The sequence below is a fragment of the Anopheles funestus genome, chromosome 2RL (genome assembly GCF_943734845.2).
Source record: "Anopheles funestus chromosome 2RL, idAnoFuneDA-416_04, whole genome shotgun sequence".
NCBI classification, from domain to species: Eukaryota; Metazoa; Arthropoda; class Insecta; order Diptera; family Culicidae; genus Anopheles; species Anopheles funestus.
Genome location: NC_064598.1, coordinates 98,648,835 through 98,665,908, shown reverse-complemented (window position 1 = coordinate 98,665,908; position 17,074 = coordinate 98,648,835). Strand labels below are relative to the sequence as shown.

The 17,074-nt window shown below is 43.9% G+C and overlaps 1 protein-coding gene across 7 annotated transcripts in view; it reads right to left on the bottom strand.

Moving 5' to 3' along the window:
• Window positions 1-742: 742 nt before the first annotated feature.
• Window positions 743-17,074, bottom strand: part of LOC125763523 (ankyrin repeat domain-containing protein 29) — a 356,565-nt gene continuing 340,233 nt past the window's right edge. For all 7 annotated transcript variants that reach the window (XM_049426792.1, XM_049426790.1, XM_049426793.1 and 4 more), the window contains 5 exons: window positions 11,465-11,563; window positions 9,959-10,057; window positions 9,029-9,127; window positions 2,815-3,012; window positions 743-2,739 (listed from right to left, as the gene is read on the bottom strand). In XM_049426792.1, the coding sequence (XP_049282749.1) occupies window positions 2,365-2,739; window positions 2,815-3,012; window positions 9,029-9,127; window positions 9,959-10,057; window positions 11,465-11,563 (870 nt within the window). In that variant the 3' untranslated portion in view covers window positions 743-2,364. The remainder of the gene's footprint in view (window positions 2,740-2,814; window positions 3,013-9,028; window positions 9,128-9,958; window positions 10,058-11,464; window positions 11,564-17,074) is intronic.

The following is a 17,074-nucleotide window of genomic DNA, read 5'->3' as shown; positions in this document are numbered from 1 at the left end:
ACACACCATCACGGGTCAACGTGCAGACGATTTATATGAAACTGCAGTAATGCATCCCACAACTGCTTTTTTTACGATCCGTCCGTTTGTATGCTCAATGGAAGCGCAATCACAATTCATTCTTTTTTTCTTCAACCGATCACATTGATGATCGATGATTGGTGTGATCGTGTTGTGCACAGGTACTTCTCACCGTTGGGAAGATAAACGTACAATTGCGTGAAACAGACTTGTAAATCCATCCGTAATAGAACCGTCAAAGTTAATGACAGTGTCGCAAAAGGAACGGTCCTTGTAAGCTTCTATTGATTAGTTCTCGATCATAAATCACTTCAATGTTGGTGACAACATTTACTCTTTCTTTATGGGTTCTTATAAGCTTCAACTTTCATCTCCAGAAGATAATTGAATTGAAGTAGAATTGAAAGGTTAGTTCTAAGGCGACTGAACGTAAACGAAAAATAAAATGACGGTACGAAACATACACAGGACTTAACACAAACGACACTTACTTTCACCGTTAGATTTAGTAAAAAAAAGTGATCAAGTACCTGTTATATTTTCGGATATCGTTTTCATTGATGCTGTATTAAAAGAAGCAGATAAAAATAATATTTCATTAAAAAAAACTCGTGGAATATTGCAAGATAACAACTGATTAACTCACCTTTCAGTCGATATCTTTCAACGGGTCCGGTCTGTGATATGTATAACTGCTGTAAAAATTCCGACAACACTCAGGAACGCTTCGGATGCATACGTTTATTCGTATTTTGGTATTCTAGAACTATTTTCAGGATGCAACAAGCAACAAGTTCCTATAGCGAGAAGCAATCTAATCTCTCCACTGCACTAAAAAGCATCCGACAGCACTTATTATTGTCCACGTCGTACTGCTGCTAAACGGCGAAAGGCTTAAGGACAGCAATATCCCAATGTTTCGGAACGGAAGGAAATTGCCTGCGTTCACGTGTCTTTGCTTCATTCCAACATTAACACTTTCATTACTCCTGTATCATTCGCTGTGAACCACTAAACGGTATCGGTCCTTGCGTTCCGGCGCAGCACACGTCACAAATCAATGCAACTAGCTTCTCTTCGCGTGGCAAAATAGCACAAGAGAGTCAGGTGAAGAATGTTCTGTCCTTTGTGTGTCTTTTTTTTTCTTCTACTGCCTGTTTCATCCTGCTATAGTGTCCGCAATGCGCAATATCCGTACCCGTTGGGCGGGATGAAAGGACCCACACGTGTTTGTGTGTGCTTGGGGATGAAACTTTTCCATTTTCCCAGCACCGTTGGTGGTCGGGCACGAGATGATGATGGGCATTCGGTGGCCAGCAATAACTGGGTTTTTGCAACCAACGATAGCATTTTCCCGCGGTGTCATCTTTCGCGAACCGGCTATACCCGGTGTGTAGCAGAGGGTACGCGCAGAAGGACAGGACATTTTCATTGAAGTGGTTGTACCGTTCTGATGTTCGATTTCAATCTCACTCACAGCGGGCGGTCCACCGAACGGGGAACCACAGCGTTACACCACCGGCGAAAGGTTTCGCGATTTGCGGTCGTACCGGTAAAAGTATGCAGTAAATTGCGGATCGGCGAAGGATGTGCGGAGAGGATGTGTCAATAACAGAGTGCACTAACTTCCGGTGTACAACCGGTTGATGGCGCTCTCTGTGTGCCGTTCTTTGATCCTGTTGAGGGTGAGGTGGCTCTTTGCCTGTCTATCTTTATAGCTATCTAACTTTGGCTTGCCGATCGCATCCGTTAAGCGTCCGGGAGATTGTTCGTAGTCGGGGTCAAATAATAATTTTGTCTCCTCGGTATATGTGCAGCCAATAATAACGGATAAACGTAAAACGACATCGGGGAACCGCAAATGATTGTGACGGCCGTCGTAACATACAGATAGTTACTCAAGAAGTCCCGAAATAGAATCGTAACCGTCACGACCAAAAACTACTTGTGCATTGTCCAGAAACGAACATCCGGAAGATTTACGTATGGTAAGTAATTGTTTTTTACTTTTCTTTTCACTTTAAGTATTCTTTTTTGTCACGTATTAATTTGAGCACATCGATAATGTAAAACTTGTGGATGGATATTTAGGAGCATTTTTGTTACAACTATTTGAAGCCATCGTTCAGTGTACTTTCCTAGCGGACATGTTGCCTCCAGGAAGACTCAATCGCAAATGAACGATCACTACACTACACACTAAATAATGTTTACGATTGTTTGAGTAAAGATTAAATAACAAAACACTGGAAGGATTTGAGTGTGAGGCACAACACACAAGCTCGCTTTGCTAAGAGTTGTCTGCGTGTGTGTGCAACTGGGTAACATGCGGCACTGAATGTCTTAGCCAGTAATAGCTACGGATGCTGGTGCAGCACCTTTGGATGTTTTGCTTTGGTTCGACGGAACCGTTCTTTTCGGAGTTCCTGCCCCAGAATGCGGTTGTTGCTCGCGCTCCTTCAAGTACTGATGAACGGAGGCGAACTTTTGCTGCCGGGCAAGCTGCAGTGGCGTATAGCCATCCTGGTTCGGTATGGTATAATCGGAACCGGCCGCTACCAGCTGCTTAACGATTGGGAGATGTCCAAACATGACGGCGGCATGCAGTGCTGTCTCACCGTTTGCCAGCTTGCCAAGATTTGGTCGGAATTTAAGTAGTTCGTGCACAACCGCACTGTGTCCTTTGTGCGCCGCCTTAAACAGCGCCGTTGCTCCATCCTGAGTGGTTTGGGAGAGGAAGAATTACACAAAATATATGAAAGATCATGAAGATAATAGTGACTTTTTACTTACACAACGCACCGCATCGACCAAGGCTCCATTATGCAGCAGTATCTTGACGACATGATCGTGGCCCATCTGTGCGGCTATCCACAGCGGTGTGGCACCATCATTCCGCGATGCATCTGGGTTCGCACCAGCAGCGAGCAATAACTTCAACACCAAACTGTGTCCATTCTGTGCCGCTATGAACAGCGGTGTAGCACGATCCTGTGAAAACAAAAGTGATCATAAGCGGAAGATGAGTAATTCGGAGCAGTAACACAATGTACTGGAAACATTTTGGAAATTATGAACGACCCTACGCCTATCCATGTATTAAAGAACCAATTTATTCTCGTCTACTTGGGAGGCCAACGTTGAAAAGGCATTGCTGGTGCTTAAGAAACTTTTCTCCCACGGCACTAAAAAAAAGAGTTCCGGCTGACAAGAGTAATGCCACCCAATACGACCAGCTCACCCATTGAAGCCGTTCTAAGGCAATCAGCACAGGTCGACCAACCATCATTAGACAACGACGACGACAACACACTGCGAGATGGAGTTTTGTGGTTATTTATGCACGCGAATCTCGAAGGTGATATTCCAATGGTTAACCAAGCTACGGGAAGAGACCTTCGGGTGTGACCTGCAACATTCTAGTGGAGGAAATTGCACACAAACTTAACAAAAAAAAACCTCAACTCCACCACCACCACAGCAGCGATGGGGGAGTGTTTGGTAGTAAATCAACCAATTTACAGTTACGGACCTGACCTAAATCCCTTCCCGAGAAGACTTCTATAAATTACCCGACCCCAAACCAACACACAAAAAAGCATCCCTTTACGGACAGCTGATGATGATGACGAGGAAGTAGAAGATGCGGTTCCAGTGGGCTTCAAGACCAGCTTAAAAACGCCAACCAAACCACAACTGTGCTCGCGGAGGTCGAATTGTACGAGGGTATTTGCCGGGCGTGAACTACTTCTCCTTCGCCTTATGGATCTTTCCCGTGCACCGATCATCAACCGGCAGCCTTCTGAACCGCAAGCAAATTAATCCCGCGGGCGCTCCAATACAGAACCGGTAAAAGAGGAAGAAGAAAAAAATGACGCACACCTTCCTTTTAAGCAAAACCTTTTCATAATTCTCGATGATTTTTGCTTCATTCGCAGGACAAGTGAGAGAAAAGGAGAAGCCCTGCCAGACGAAAAATTCTGCGGGACAAATCCGTAAAGGCATTGCATCTCGAGAAGCATCTTTTGATGGTTTCTGGGGCTATCTTTTTTTTTGGTGCGAAACCGCACCAAACCATCTGAAGTGGCGATATCCCACCCGGTGGATCCTTCTCGGTGAATATGGTGGTTCGTTACTTTCTAAGCAACCCTTCCTTCTCGGAAGGAAGCGGGTAATCGTGCCAATTTTTCACTTTACCATCTTCTCGACCTGAATCGACCTACTTCACGTCCACCATCAAGTTTGTTCTTCAGGAATTTTAAGCCAAAATGTGTAGGTTTAAAAAATGGAACAGTGTATCTCCTCGAATGTAAAAAAAATAATTCAAGATTACATCTTTCATTCGAATCCATCGCGATCGAATAATTCGGTCACAGGAGTTATGCAACTAATGCCGTTTCCGGAGGTCGTTCCGATGATATGCATAACGCAACTTTTTATGGCTAGTGACGAGAATTGCACCGGTTTTTTCGTAAACATCTGCATACGTTAAAGCAACATACTGAGGGTAAAAGAGGCAATAAAAACGGTCACTTATCGCGTTTACAACCTTCGGTTCTCGTACGGCTCTTGCCAGAAATGATAGACATTTATGGATGGTGGTAAATTGGGCGCATGATGGAGCTGATCAAAACCCATAGCATAGGATGTGCTGTAGTAAGGCTTTTAAGTAAGTACTAATTTTAAGCTTCATAAATTTTAATACACCATGTCGGAACGAGTTAAGCGTAAAATTTATTTCATGGACGATCCTTTCTATGCGTTGATCGTTCAAATAGGAGGTACGTATGTAATTTCTTTAATAGATTTTTAAAAAGAAAAATCTTCTCTATATTTCAGCTTTATAAAAAAACTGAGATTCAAATGTATAAATTTAATCCAATATCATAAACCCCAAGGCTGTTGAAAGATCTTCGGAAGAAACCTGTGTCAAAGAATTTCTATTGTTCGAATTTTAAGAATACAGATTAGCAGAGACACTATTCTCGAATGTTTCAATATAAGACTACATATTGGAGTTGTACCATCATTGAGCAGATAACTACGAATGAAAAAATTAAACTTCAAAGAAGAATTAAAATCTCCAATAATAAACCTTTTCCCTTCAGCATTCTCCTCATATCCTGGACATAAATTATCATCCACTGCTGCGTCCCACTCGTCCACGTGGAGAGTACACGTGTGGCATCCAACATTGCCTACTCTTTGGGGACTCGTTCGATAGCGCACACCGGCAATGGATGAAGAAATTGTGTCACTTAACGAACAAAGCCAGGATGTTAAGGGATAGAGCGGGCCAGAGCGCCACCAACCACCAGACAAACGGTCCGTTTTCTCAATATCCTGACGCATGTTAAGTGCCGGAGTGCCTTTTTTACGTTCTATTAAGCAAAATTTCCATTAAAATCTAAATTGTCCACATGCATCATTTATCTTCGTTTCATTAGAATTGTATAAGGTGCATGCGGCACTGGCCGTCGTTTTATGGTGCGCGCCCAACTACCGTGCTTTTCCACTTTTTGCATTTCGTATCGGATTGCGTCTCCGAGATCTGGAACGAGACCTGGAAATTGGGATGGAATTATTTTGTTTCCTCACCACCCACCGGCTACCAACCCGCGTACGGCGAAAGGAAACCCGGCAAATGGCTGAATGGACAGCCGGCCGGCAAACTAATTTCAGCTCATCCACCCTTCCTTCCCCTCCCTGCCCCCTCCCACCTTTCCTACCCGTACCGTTTACTCTTACCACGCACCGCAAAGCAACCAAGCAGCGGCCATCGGAAATGAAATCCAATCCGATTTTTCCCTCCGATCCGGTCGTTGCCTAGAACACCGAAATTTTTGAGCCACTTCGAATGCAAAGGGAGCAAACTTAGGACCGTTTTTCGCTTGTGCTGTGGGCCGTCGTTCAAAAGTCATCGTTGATTACAATGTTCACGAGTTTTAACAAGGGTGACGCACCGGGCTGTGGTGGCAGCCAGCCTGCGGAGAACCGAGCCAAACCGACCGGGGGCCGGGCACAGTAACGGCAAGCACTGTGATGCTTCTCCGGATGCCTGCGGCAAACGGTGATGGCCAAAAACCCAAAAGCCGGGAAGGGACGAATCATGGCAGCATCTCAGAACTTGCCTACCGGTGATGGTGCCGCTGGTGGTGGTGATGGTACGCGCGTCTTAATCATGTAATAAACTCATAAACATCGTTGCTAAGAAACGGCCCGTTTCCAGATCCCGGGGCGGACACCATTCGGTTCGGTAAAAGGAAAACAGGAAAACTATCGTAACTCTCTAACGAGTTAAGGGGATCAACACAGGGCAAGAGGCAACAAGCGGACTGTGGGCATTGTGTGGCGGACTGACTGAAGCTGATATTTTCGATTATGCTGAACCGAGCAGCACGCTCAAGTAAGAGTGAATATATAGTAAAAAAAAATAAACGAACAAGGGAAGGTAAACTATTCCACCACACAACCGTTCGCCATTCGGCTTGTGGTGGAAAATTTTTATGATTTGTGAACATAGCGTCCTCTCCGCGCTTCAATGTCGTTAACGGTTTTGTAGTTTTTTTTTCGGTTCGGGAATTTGCTGCCACAATTTTTAATGCCCAATTGCGAGCCGGAATCCGCACGACCGAATTCATTGGCTAGCATTTTTATGTACACCCTTCCGAAGGTGCAGTATGTACAGGGAGATTGATTGGATACGGGAAGGGGGAATGAAAGAGATTTGGCAATACGCACAACAATAAATGCATTTTATGACGTTTCAATCAGTGCAGCGCTTGGGTTCGGGGTTGTCCGTAAATGGTTGCTAGACACGAACGTGACTCACTGCTAGTGCTTTGGTTGAGACCATGGCAAATAATGAATAGTTGTGTGCTATTTGTGTGACATCATTACAGTGAGAAAATATTTAATTTACCTAATAGGTGTGCCAAATCATTTGTTATACTAGCGATGATTGCTCAACTTTTTATAGAAGCAATAAAAGGATCCGAAACGAACCAACGTTCCAAACTCGTTAAAACTTCTTAAAACTGGAGCCTGGTTTAGATAGTAGTGTGACTAAGACGTCGTGGTAATAAAGTAAAACCTTGTTTAATTATCACATTTTGAAAATTTTCTATGTTACAACATTTTTTTATTAACTCGTTACATATCGTTACCATACTGGATAAAAATCTCCTGTACACACGAAAAGGACACATTTTGCAGCAATGTTTCAATCTCTATTTCTTTGTAAACAGATTTGCAAACCTTACTGTAAAACTACACCAACGCACCAAACTTTGCTCGTTGTGGCTCATTTATCAAAGGACCATTTTCCTTTCAAACGCACCGAACCGCTGCCATGTAATCCTGCTTGTAATGCTTCTACTTCCCACCCACAAACAGCTCAATTCGTGACATGTTAATTACTCCTCCACTTTTTGGTCTCCCTTCCCATGCAATGTAAGCAACCAAGACATCCTCTTACCGATGATTAATTTATGGATGGCGGAAAAACTTAACGTGCCCGTCCCGTGCTTCTCCTGCTCCCCCGGGGGGTACGCGGGTGAAAGTGTTTAGCGAGTGGCCACATGCGCCACTTCCCAAGGAGCGTGTGTATTAAAATGCTGCTGCAGCCTGGTACGTCCGTCCCGAGTTGCAAATCGTCATCCGCATCATTCCCATCATCAGCAAATCCCGGGAACCGTCGTTTGCAGCAAACTCCAAACAAGCACGGGTACAAATTATGGTAGCATATTTTATTTTCACTTCACTTTTTCTTCAATTTAATCTTCCACCCGAAACGCCTGCTGCCGGTGTGCGCGCTCTACTAGGAAGTTCTTAATCGGAAAGTTCGGGTGATGTCTTCGTTCCGGTTCGGAACGCACGGATCGATCGGAAGGGTGGGAGGGAGGTAGTACAAAAACGGGAAATGAAGGCGTGAAGGCGTACGATAAGCATAATGGCAGGCGGGGGAAATGTTTGGTGCGGGCTACACGATGTGCAAAAGCAATTTTTGCCCATTAGGAGGACTTTAATGAAGTAGAACGTTAATTTTTAATACACTCCCGCGGCTGTTGGCCGCCGAGACGTTGTTGCGGAGCAGAAGATGGAAATGCCCTGCCGTTGGGTTTGAAAATCAAACACACACATACACGGACGAGTGTTGTACATGGTGAGATCGAACGTTCGATCTTTGGGTGCCATGTTCGAACATGAACGCGCATCAAAAGCTGATACATAATCTTCGACATCGTTATCAAAACTTTGCCGACGTTTTCTTAGGGCTATTTTGCTTCCTTCTCGTGCTTACTCGCTCTCTCTCTCTCTTAGTTGGTTTACGGGTATGGTACGGGGTGCAAAATCTTCATCAAAACCAATACTTAAATGCTCGGTTGCCTACGGGAATTCGAGGATGGGACGCGAAGCTCATCCCCGTTGGCTCATCCTCGCTTCGGTACCAAACTCCATCAACTTAAGACGTTGAACATCGGTTTTTATGATCGTCCTCTGTTGCTTCTCTACATCCCTTCGACACCCGCTTCAGTATAACGCGTACCGAAAAAAGGAGTAAATTAAACACCAATCATGATGCCACCGCGTCAAACCACCTTCCACCATTTTCCCAATGAGGTAAGGAAAGCGGCCAAGGGTATGTGGTACACGCGAGCGGTACTTTTTTGACGAGAAAATCCTTGATTGAATTTACCGTCCCTACCATTGCCACGACCCCGTGGTTCCTGCCTCACCAAGACCGCAAGGATTCGATCGGGAAGAAAATTTCCGACGCGATCCATTTTCCACGGGAAATGAAAATTTCGTACCAGTGTGGAAGGCGAAGGAGTGAAGCGAAACAAAAAAAAACAAACGACCTCCTACGTAAGCCGTGTCCAGATAGATCCCGGAGGCTGCAAGTTATTACACGGAAGCTGCCCCCGGTGGCATCGCAACGTCTCTGACAGCTTGGTGGAAGTAATCCGAGGTGAAATAATGAAAACTAATTACGAACCGTACTCACCTTCATGCAGGCGTGCACATTGGCACCGTGGCTTAGCAGCTCGCTCACCATGGCTTCGTGGCCACCCTGGCACGCTACAAACAGTGGCGTTCCACCGTCCTGTGAAGATGGTGAGAAATCCGAGATAAAGAAGAGAGAGAAAGAAAAAAAATCGTACATTAAACAACATCATCCACCAGGACATCATCATAAAAGAAATGGCGTACCGTAACTATGTAGCGGACGTTTCAAACAGGTGACAAAGAAGCAGCGCAAAATATCAGAAAACAATAACGAAAGATTTAATTAAAGTAAAGGAAAAACACATCCCTCGTGTACAGGGGGCGATCGCTTCACGGAGGATCACGCGAATGAAAGCTGCATTCTTTGCATAACGGGGTTTTTTTTATCCCCATTGTCTCTTGGTGCTTTCCATGGTTTGCTTTTAATTTAGTTCGACAGCTTTTAACAATGCTATTAATTTATTTTAAATTTCAATGGGTGTGAGGAAAAGTTCTAAAACGATTGAAATGTAAAAAATAAAGCGTTATTGCTAAAAAAACACTTTCTAAAAATCTCTTTGGCAGCTCCGCACTACTGACACATAATAGACAATGTCAATCTTGTCCCACCAAACAACTAAGATATGTTTCCAAAGACAAATTCTAAGGAAATAACATAATTTAATTATGTTTTCTTCATGCTACAAAACATTATTATTATTTATCCATCACTTCATAAAACAAATTTATTACTTCAACATATATTTAACAGTTCCACCACGAACAGTACTACAGATTGAATTTCTAGCCATTCTTTGCGCTATTCTTTAACCACCCGTCTAAAGCGTACATCCGCCACGTTGATTTCAGCACAGGATACGGTGCATTTGTATATAAAAATTAATAAACTCGTCATCACCATTACCCTTCTTCGGCCATAGTTACTTACCACGGACGAACAGTCGACCGGTGCTCCTGCCTTGAGCAGTATCCTAGCAACATCCACGAAGCCACCCTGTGCAGCGAAGAACAGCGCCGTCGTACCGGTCTGAAACGTACAGAAAGCATAAAAGAAGCGAATCGAAACAGAGGTTAGTGGTATGCAGAGAAACGTCATCCGTACGTCCCACGTGTCACGGTTTACACCAAAGGGAACCCTTCCTTTCGGATCACTAAAAACGGACAGCAATGAAAGAAAGAAAAAACAGCAGTGTAACATGTACAGATGATGCAAACAACAGTGTTCCAATTTAGTGCGGTATCTATAGTAACCCACTGTCCCGCTGGAAAGTAGTGTTTTGTCGCCCATGAATCCCTCTCACAGCATCTGTCAGAAGGTCCAGTTGGTCCATCGGATCAGCCACATAAGGAGACATCGGGGTTATGGTTTGTTTATTATGGTGAAAAAACTCCCCCCAGGATCCCTCATCTGGACACATCTCTCACGACGGTCGGTTGAGTTTTAATGTAAAAATTCATTTTTCCCATGGTAACCTATAACTCGTCCTTTGCTTCTATCCCCAAAATGGTTCAAAAACTATTGCTTACCTTATGGACAATACATTTTGTGCTCGAACACTAGTTTGCTCTTGTGTCTGAGTTTGAGGACGAATACGGACGATGAAACGTTATGTCCCGATGTGATGCTTTACACATTAGCAATCGCAAAACGTGACGAAATGTCTTTGTTCAACTGTCCCAGTGAGTTCCCTGGATGAAATATTTCAGTTATGTCTCAACTTTTATCAAAACTGATATTAAACAGAAGATGATTATGGGTTAGTTTAAGTGCAAAACGAGACCGTCAGATGATAAAATATCTTTGCGCATAATTCTGTGCTGCTACATCCGAATGCTTCCCACATACATCGATTTGTACTTTACGCTTGGCACTGTTACCAAGTGCTACTTAGTAAAATCATTTCAAACCGGTCTCGTCTTTTTTTTCTTGCCCTTTCCAGCAAATGATATGTGTTATACATTCGACGTTAGTTTGTATATCGTGCACGGAAAATATTTTCCATTCACCCGAATCCATAAACTAGCAACAAATTCAAACTGGAACGCGCTTTGGTTCGTTTCCTGTCTGGAATTAACCAGCTGGAAAGGATGAACACCGGAAGGAAGGCTCAACATTTTACCCGGCCTTTGCGAAAACACCGCTAACTGGACACCGCTCGATATCCGGGCGAATGTGAATCCAAATTTCACGAGTTTCGGTCTTGGGGAAAAAGAACAAAAAGAGCCCTTTTTCGCTGAAGCTGAAGAATTTCCCATTACATTTTTCATATCAAAAAAGAAAAGCTTCTATTTTTTTTGGGTGGGGAAAGAAGCTAGTTGAAACCATTTCCCTTGCCATTGATTTGCCAGCATGGCACGGGATGATTCACGCTCAACACTAACGAATATTATAATTTGTATCACGTTCCACGGTGAGCGGTGCCGCATTACTTACCACACGGCGGGCATTCGGATCGGCACCCTGCTCCAGCAGCTCGATGACGCAAGCTGTATGTCCACCGGCGGCAGCCAGTATGAGCGGTGTGGTGTAGTCCTGCGGGCGAGAAACGAGGAAGGAATAGGGCAAAAATTAACAAACCAATGGTATGTCGTAGCGCCAAAGATGAGAAATACGAAAAGTGGAAATTATTACGCTAGGAAAATGTGCCAGTAGTTTCTGGCAGACCGAATGGATAGGGGGGGATGAAGGATTCTGGAGAAGGATTTCGAGTGACAGAGGTTGACAAACTGTGTTGTAACGAATTATTATAAATCTAACGAAATATTAAATTATTTTTGGTAACTTAGCTGGTTAGCTGATATCCCAACGTTTCTAATACGAATGATAAGATATTGTAAATTATCATTTTTGTGGTTTGTAAGCACCGCTTAAAGGCCCCGGTTAAAGGCACATGCTTTGACTATCCCTGGAGCAGAGTAGCAATAGAACCCAACCAAGTTCCATACATTTTACGATCGGCACAAAAAAGTACCTCACGTTCGTCTCTTCCTCCGTTTTTTCCCCTTCAAAGTAGCAAACTATTTATGATGGCGTTTTCAATTTCCGTTCACACTTATAAATAAACCCCCATTTCGGATGATAGTGAGCACTGAAATCCTTTCCATGTTGCAAAAACGACAGGACAATTTTCACGCAGACCGCCGAGTTGTAAATGAAATTATGTTCACCTTGGTTGGCTGAATTTCTTCCCCCAAACGGTTCATCCCTTACATCCGCATCCTTACCCTGCGGCCTTACTCGATTTAATGACGATGACACTCGGTTCCTAAAATACGACAGACCCCGCGCGTTCATTCAACACTCGTCCGATGCGGGATCTTCCCACTCCATATCATTCCGAGAGGCTAAAATCACTTCAGAATGTTAAGCTTTTAAAAACGTAATCAGCTCTCGCGGGTGTATTTTTAGGGTAGCCGAGCTGTATGTTTCTGTGTACATGGGTCTTGCAGTGCCTTCCAAATGTGTGCCAAAGTTGCAGCATTTCAAGAACACGAAGTAGTACACTCCTTAGTTGCCACGCCGCTAAAGTGTGGCACGAGTCACGTTATGAGTCTTGCCGAAATCCAAGTGGACACACACCGAAACTGAGTGGGGTGGTTATGATTTTTTTTTTTGGTTTCTTTTCCGTTTTTATTTGTCGGAGGTGGTGGCCCAAAAATCGCAATAATAACTCAAGTGTCCTTACCAGGCAGTGCGCCACGGTGATGACGATGACTCCCGGGCATCCTCTCATAATCGTACTCGTTTGCCCAACCATCCATCCGTCGGGTTTACCAACGGTCGTCGTGCATCATATTTCCTCCTTCGTTTTCTGCGAACCATAAGAGGAAGCTGAAGGGGATCGTTTTTTTTCGGGTTTTTACCATTTTGAAGTATTCCGGTTTTTCCTTCCTCGTAACACTGCCATATGAAAATGTGTCACAAATATTCGTCCGAGGGTTCACAAGTTGATGTCACTCACTACTTCTCGGCCCTATTTCACCGAACCGAAATGGATCTTCGAGAGTATTAAAATTTGAATACAATACGAACTGGAGTAATGCAATTATTGTCCCTTCGATATGTACAGACTCAGATTCGGTTACATACTCCAGTACCAGGGATGGATTAAACAAACGCAACATGACAGGATACTGGCTCCAGGATGGGATACGTCGATATGATTATTTCTTGGTCCGAGCTCTAGCCCATCCCAACTGGCTCGCGTGCTCCATATCTCAAGGACTTTCGTTCAATTCCGCCCTCAAGAAGACGCAAGACTGGCAGTAAAAAATAACTCCCACTCCCGGCGATGGTTCATGGAAAATTTTACAGCATGCTTCGCTCCTTTCGAAACGCGATCGAAAGAGATGGAAGTAAATTCCGGAATGGAACAGACTGGCTAACCGGATGGGAAGGAAGTCCAGGAAGGAAAGAAAAGCGGTTATCCTCACTAACTGGTTTTTACGATGTTTCCGCCTTCGCGCGCCCATAAGATCTTCAATCCTGCCTGTACCATCGGCCGGGTTTTCTTTGCCCACTCTTTAATTTAATTATGTCCCTAAATCTTCCCGAAAGCACTTTTCATTACACCTCCACCTACAGGCTATTTCACCCATCCCTTCCTATCCATCAATTCGTCATCGTTGTTGTCGGGGCTTCGGGGGTTTTTGGAAATCGAGATCTCCAGCTAGAGAGTAAACCTTTCAACCAGCACAGAATCATCAGGATCGACCACTGGGCGCTCAAAACGTTATGGCTACTACTATGTATACAGCTGGACGCGAAGAAATCGGCTTTACGGTTCTTTGCTACTGGGTTTTACGCTGTGTGTCACTTTGGAATAAATTAAAACCCCAAAAACCGACCTCCCACACTTTTCCCACCGAGAAAGGCTGGGCCGAGAAACGCGTAAAATCAAATCCTTCTCGAAGAATGTCCGATGGTTTCTGCTTCCGGTTGCTCTCGACAACTAATGATATAAAATGGAAGTAGAAGAAGGAACCAAATAGACAACCGCCAGCTACCTCCCATCGCCCAGTTCACGTTTCGCGACCCCTTCCCTTCAATATTCGGGAAGTTTACGTAACGAAAGGACGCTTTGGCGCGTTGGCGAAGTGAATAAATTTGACGATTTTTAGATGATTGAAATTTTTTTCCAATGCTTTGAAGGATTTCAATGCACTATGGGATGAGAAAAGGGACAAATTATTTTATATGATCTGTTGTGCTTTTTAGTGTATTGTGCCCATTTTGAAACAGTATTTTTGAAACTGTAAACTAAGAAAACGAATTTACGAATGGTGCATGTGGTTTTCTTGACCAAGGTCCTCGCAGATATCTTATTACAACCCTTCACAAAACAGAAGAGCTACACAACCATATTTTGTGAAAAAATCAGAATATCTAATTTGCACTTTATCTATAATAATACAACACGTATAATTAATTTTTCATGAAATCAAGAAATCTAAGATAAATTTTCCAAGCATTATGACCCATTCCCCAATCACTATGCAATGACTAAGAAATCACGACCCGGAAAAGCGGTAAAATATATTTTTTATTCACGCGTTTTTCATTATCATCTTCCCTATCCCTGAAGTTTGCTACAAAAAAGCGGATGTAGTATTGGGCTTTAATGGGAGAAAGGGGAGAAGAAAAATTGGGATTGTCTAATCACTCTTGGGCCAAAGTTTAGCGACTGAAGAACTTTCACCTTTTCACAGAACGGACGGTGGATTATGGTTTTCCAAACACAGGGGGGAAAAACTTCAATATGGATCGCTTCCGCCACTGATTCTATGATCTGTTATCCTTTTGGGAAGGCGTAATAAAGTGTGAAACCTTGAAGAAAGTTTGTGCTTTTTTATGGCTCCTAATTTTCTCACCCTTTTTGCCACTAGACGGTGTAGCTTTCCGTGGATGGGGATGGGGCTGCTCATAACCAGCAACAGAGCACCAGTTCGAACGAAATTCAGCACACTAATCGTATCGCTAAGCAATTAATTTGAAAATCGCCACCATGAAATAAAGTTCGATTGTTGTTATTCAGTCAATGAGTTACCGATGAAAATGAGCTTTTATGCTTTCAGCTTTTTCAGAATTTTAATGCAGATTGAAATTGTGAGGCATAATGGTAGTATGGCGTGATTGAAATAGCGTTATGTTGTTATTCTATTTCCCGCTAAATCATAACTAGCGTCTAATGAATACTTTTCATACCACCTGCGGTTACTGGCGGGGAGTTGAAAATGTTTGCTGATATGATTAGAATTCCATTCAACACAACATTCGATCGTATTTCGATTTTACATTTTACTGCCGCACAGCCCGCAAAACACTCAACGGGTCTCGTACATTAGTCGTTGGAGTCCACTTTATAGAGGAAAAAAAACCCGCAGCCGGTAGTTCCTAATTAATCCGTATCAGTTTTCTCAATTACAGCTCATAATTCTAACGGAAACTCTACCATCGGAATCATCCTTTTTGTGGGGTTCGAATTTTTAGCATTATGAACCCCTCCATAATGCTGCACCAGTTCCAGTGGACCAGGGAGCACAAGTTAAAAAGGCGGAATGTAATGGAGAAAGTCCTGAACTAACCTGGTCCGGTGATATGTAATCCTACACCCACCGTCCATGCGTCGTCTGCCCAAAACGGTTCCGATACGATCAATGGTTTGAAAAGTTTTCTCGTTCGGTCCGGTTCCGAGCACACTTCGAAGCGCTAAATCTCTAATCCACTCGAAACCAACTCCACTAGCTCACTTCACTTATTATTCCATTCCCGGGAGCAGCCGATCCCGAACCCGTTCCCGGACCCCTTCTAGCCCACCACAGAGAGAGTGAGAGAGAAAGAGAGAGACCGGAGTTTCGGACGGAAACGTATCAATTTAATTATATTTGATTTTCATTTGATTATGTTTGCCTTTGTTTTATCTCCTCACTTCAATCTCACATTTTCGTGTCCATCCCGACAAGCGGCCCTTACCCCCTTTTTTTTGGGATGAGTGTGAGTGTTGTGCATGCTACAGGAGGATGGCCATTGTGTTTAGGGGGTGGGTTCCCAGGCCGGTCGTTTCGGTGGCACCGGACTAGCAAATCCGTCAAGAATCGGACACGGTTCGGTTCGCCTTTTTGGGGGCCTGGAGAATCCCACCCCGGGGCGTATCTGGAGCACACTAAACGAGTTATGATAATCATGCCACATGCTATCTCGCTTGTCCAGGGCAAGACAACAAAAAAATGAGTCAAAACCATTGCCCCGAACGAGATGGTAATGATGGGAAGTTTTTGGCAAAGTTTGACTTGACGTACCAGCTTTGGCTACCTCACACGACGAAGCGAACACGCACTGGATGTGGGAAGCGTGTGTACTTTTCGGGAATGATCGGAATATTTTGTATATTCCAAAAATATCATTTCTAGAATTCATATCGATCGTACAGTTGAGGTTTATTGAGCTATAGACCTGATAATAAAATGACAAACATTAGTAGATTGAAGGCTTCATTAATACTAAAAATAAAACTAAAACTGTTAAAAACAGTTTTTACATTTTTCACCCTTCGTTCTAACTAAATGTATTTCAGTAGGGTTAACTATTAGGCGAAAAAAACCCCTCGAGAACACTATCCCGGGTTCATGTGCCAGAACCGAGCAATAATATCGCTCAAACGCCATCCAATCTAGGGCTCAACATTCTACACCGTGCCTCATCATACAAAGTGTCTAAACGTCGGCCAGTTCGCCTAGTGTCTAAACGCCACACCAGGTCCAGTTTTGACCGGTTGAATCCCACGGATCGTTTATGCGAGCATTGAGGCGGACAGTATCTTATTATACAATCATCATATCTTGATAAGCGCATGCAAACATGCCTTCGCCACACGGACCACGGGGCTTTCGTACTCTAAGTGCACACACACCGTTCACCGCACTGACCGTGCGCTTCGCGAAGGACGAGGGCGAGGGTTTAGAAAGCATTTAGAAGTGATCCCATTTTGCTGTTCCACCTGCACACCACTGGCCACACGCACACACATGCCAGGGAGGATTCATG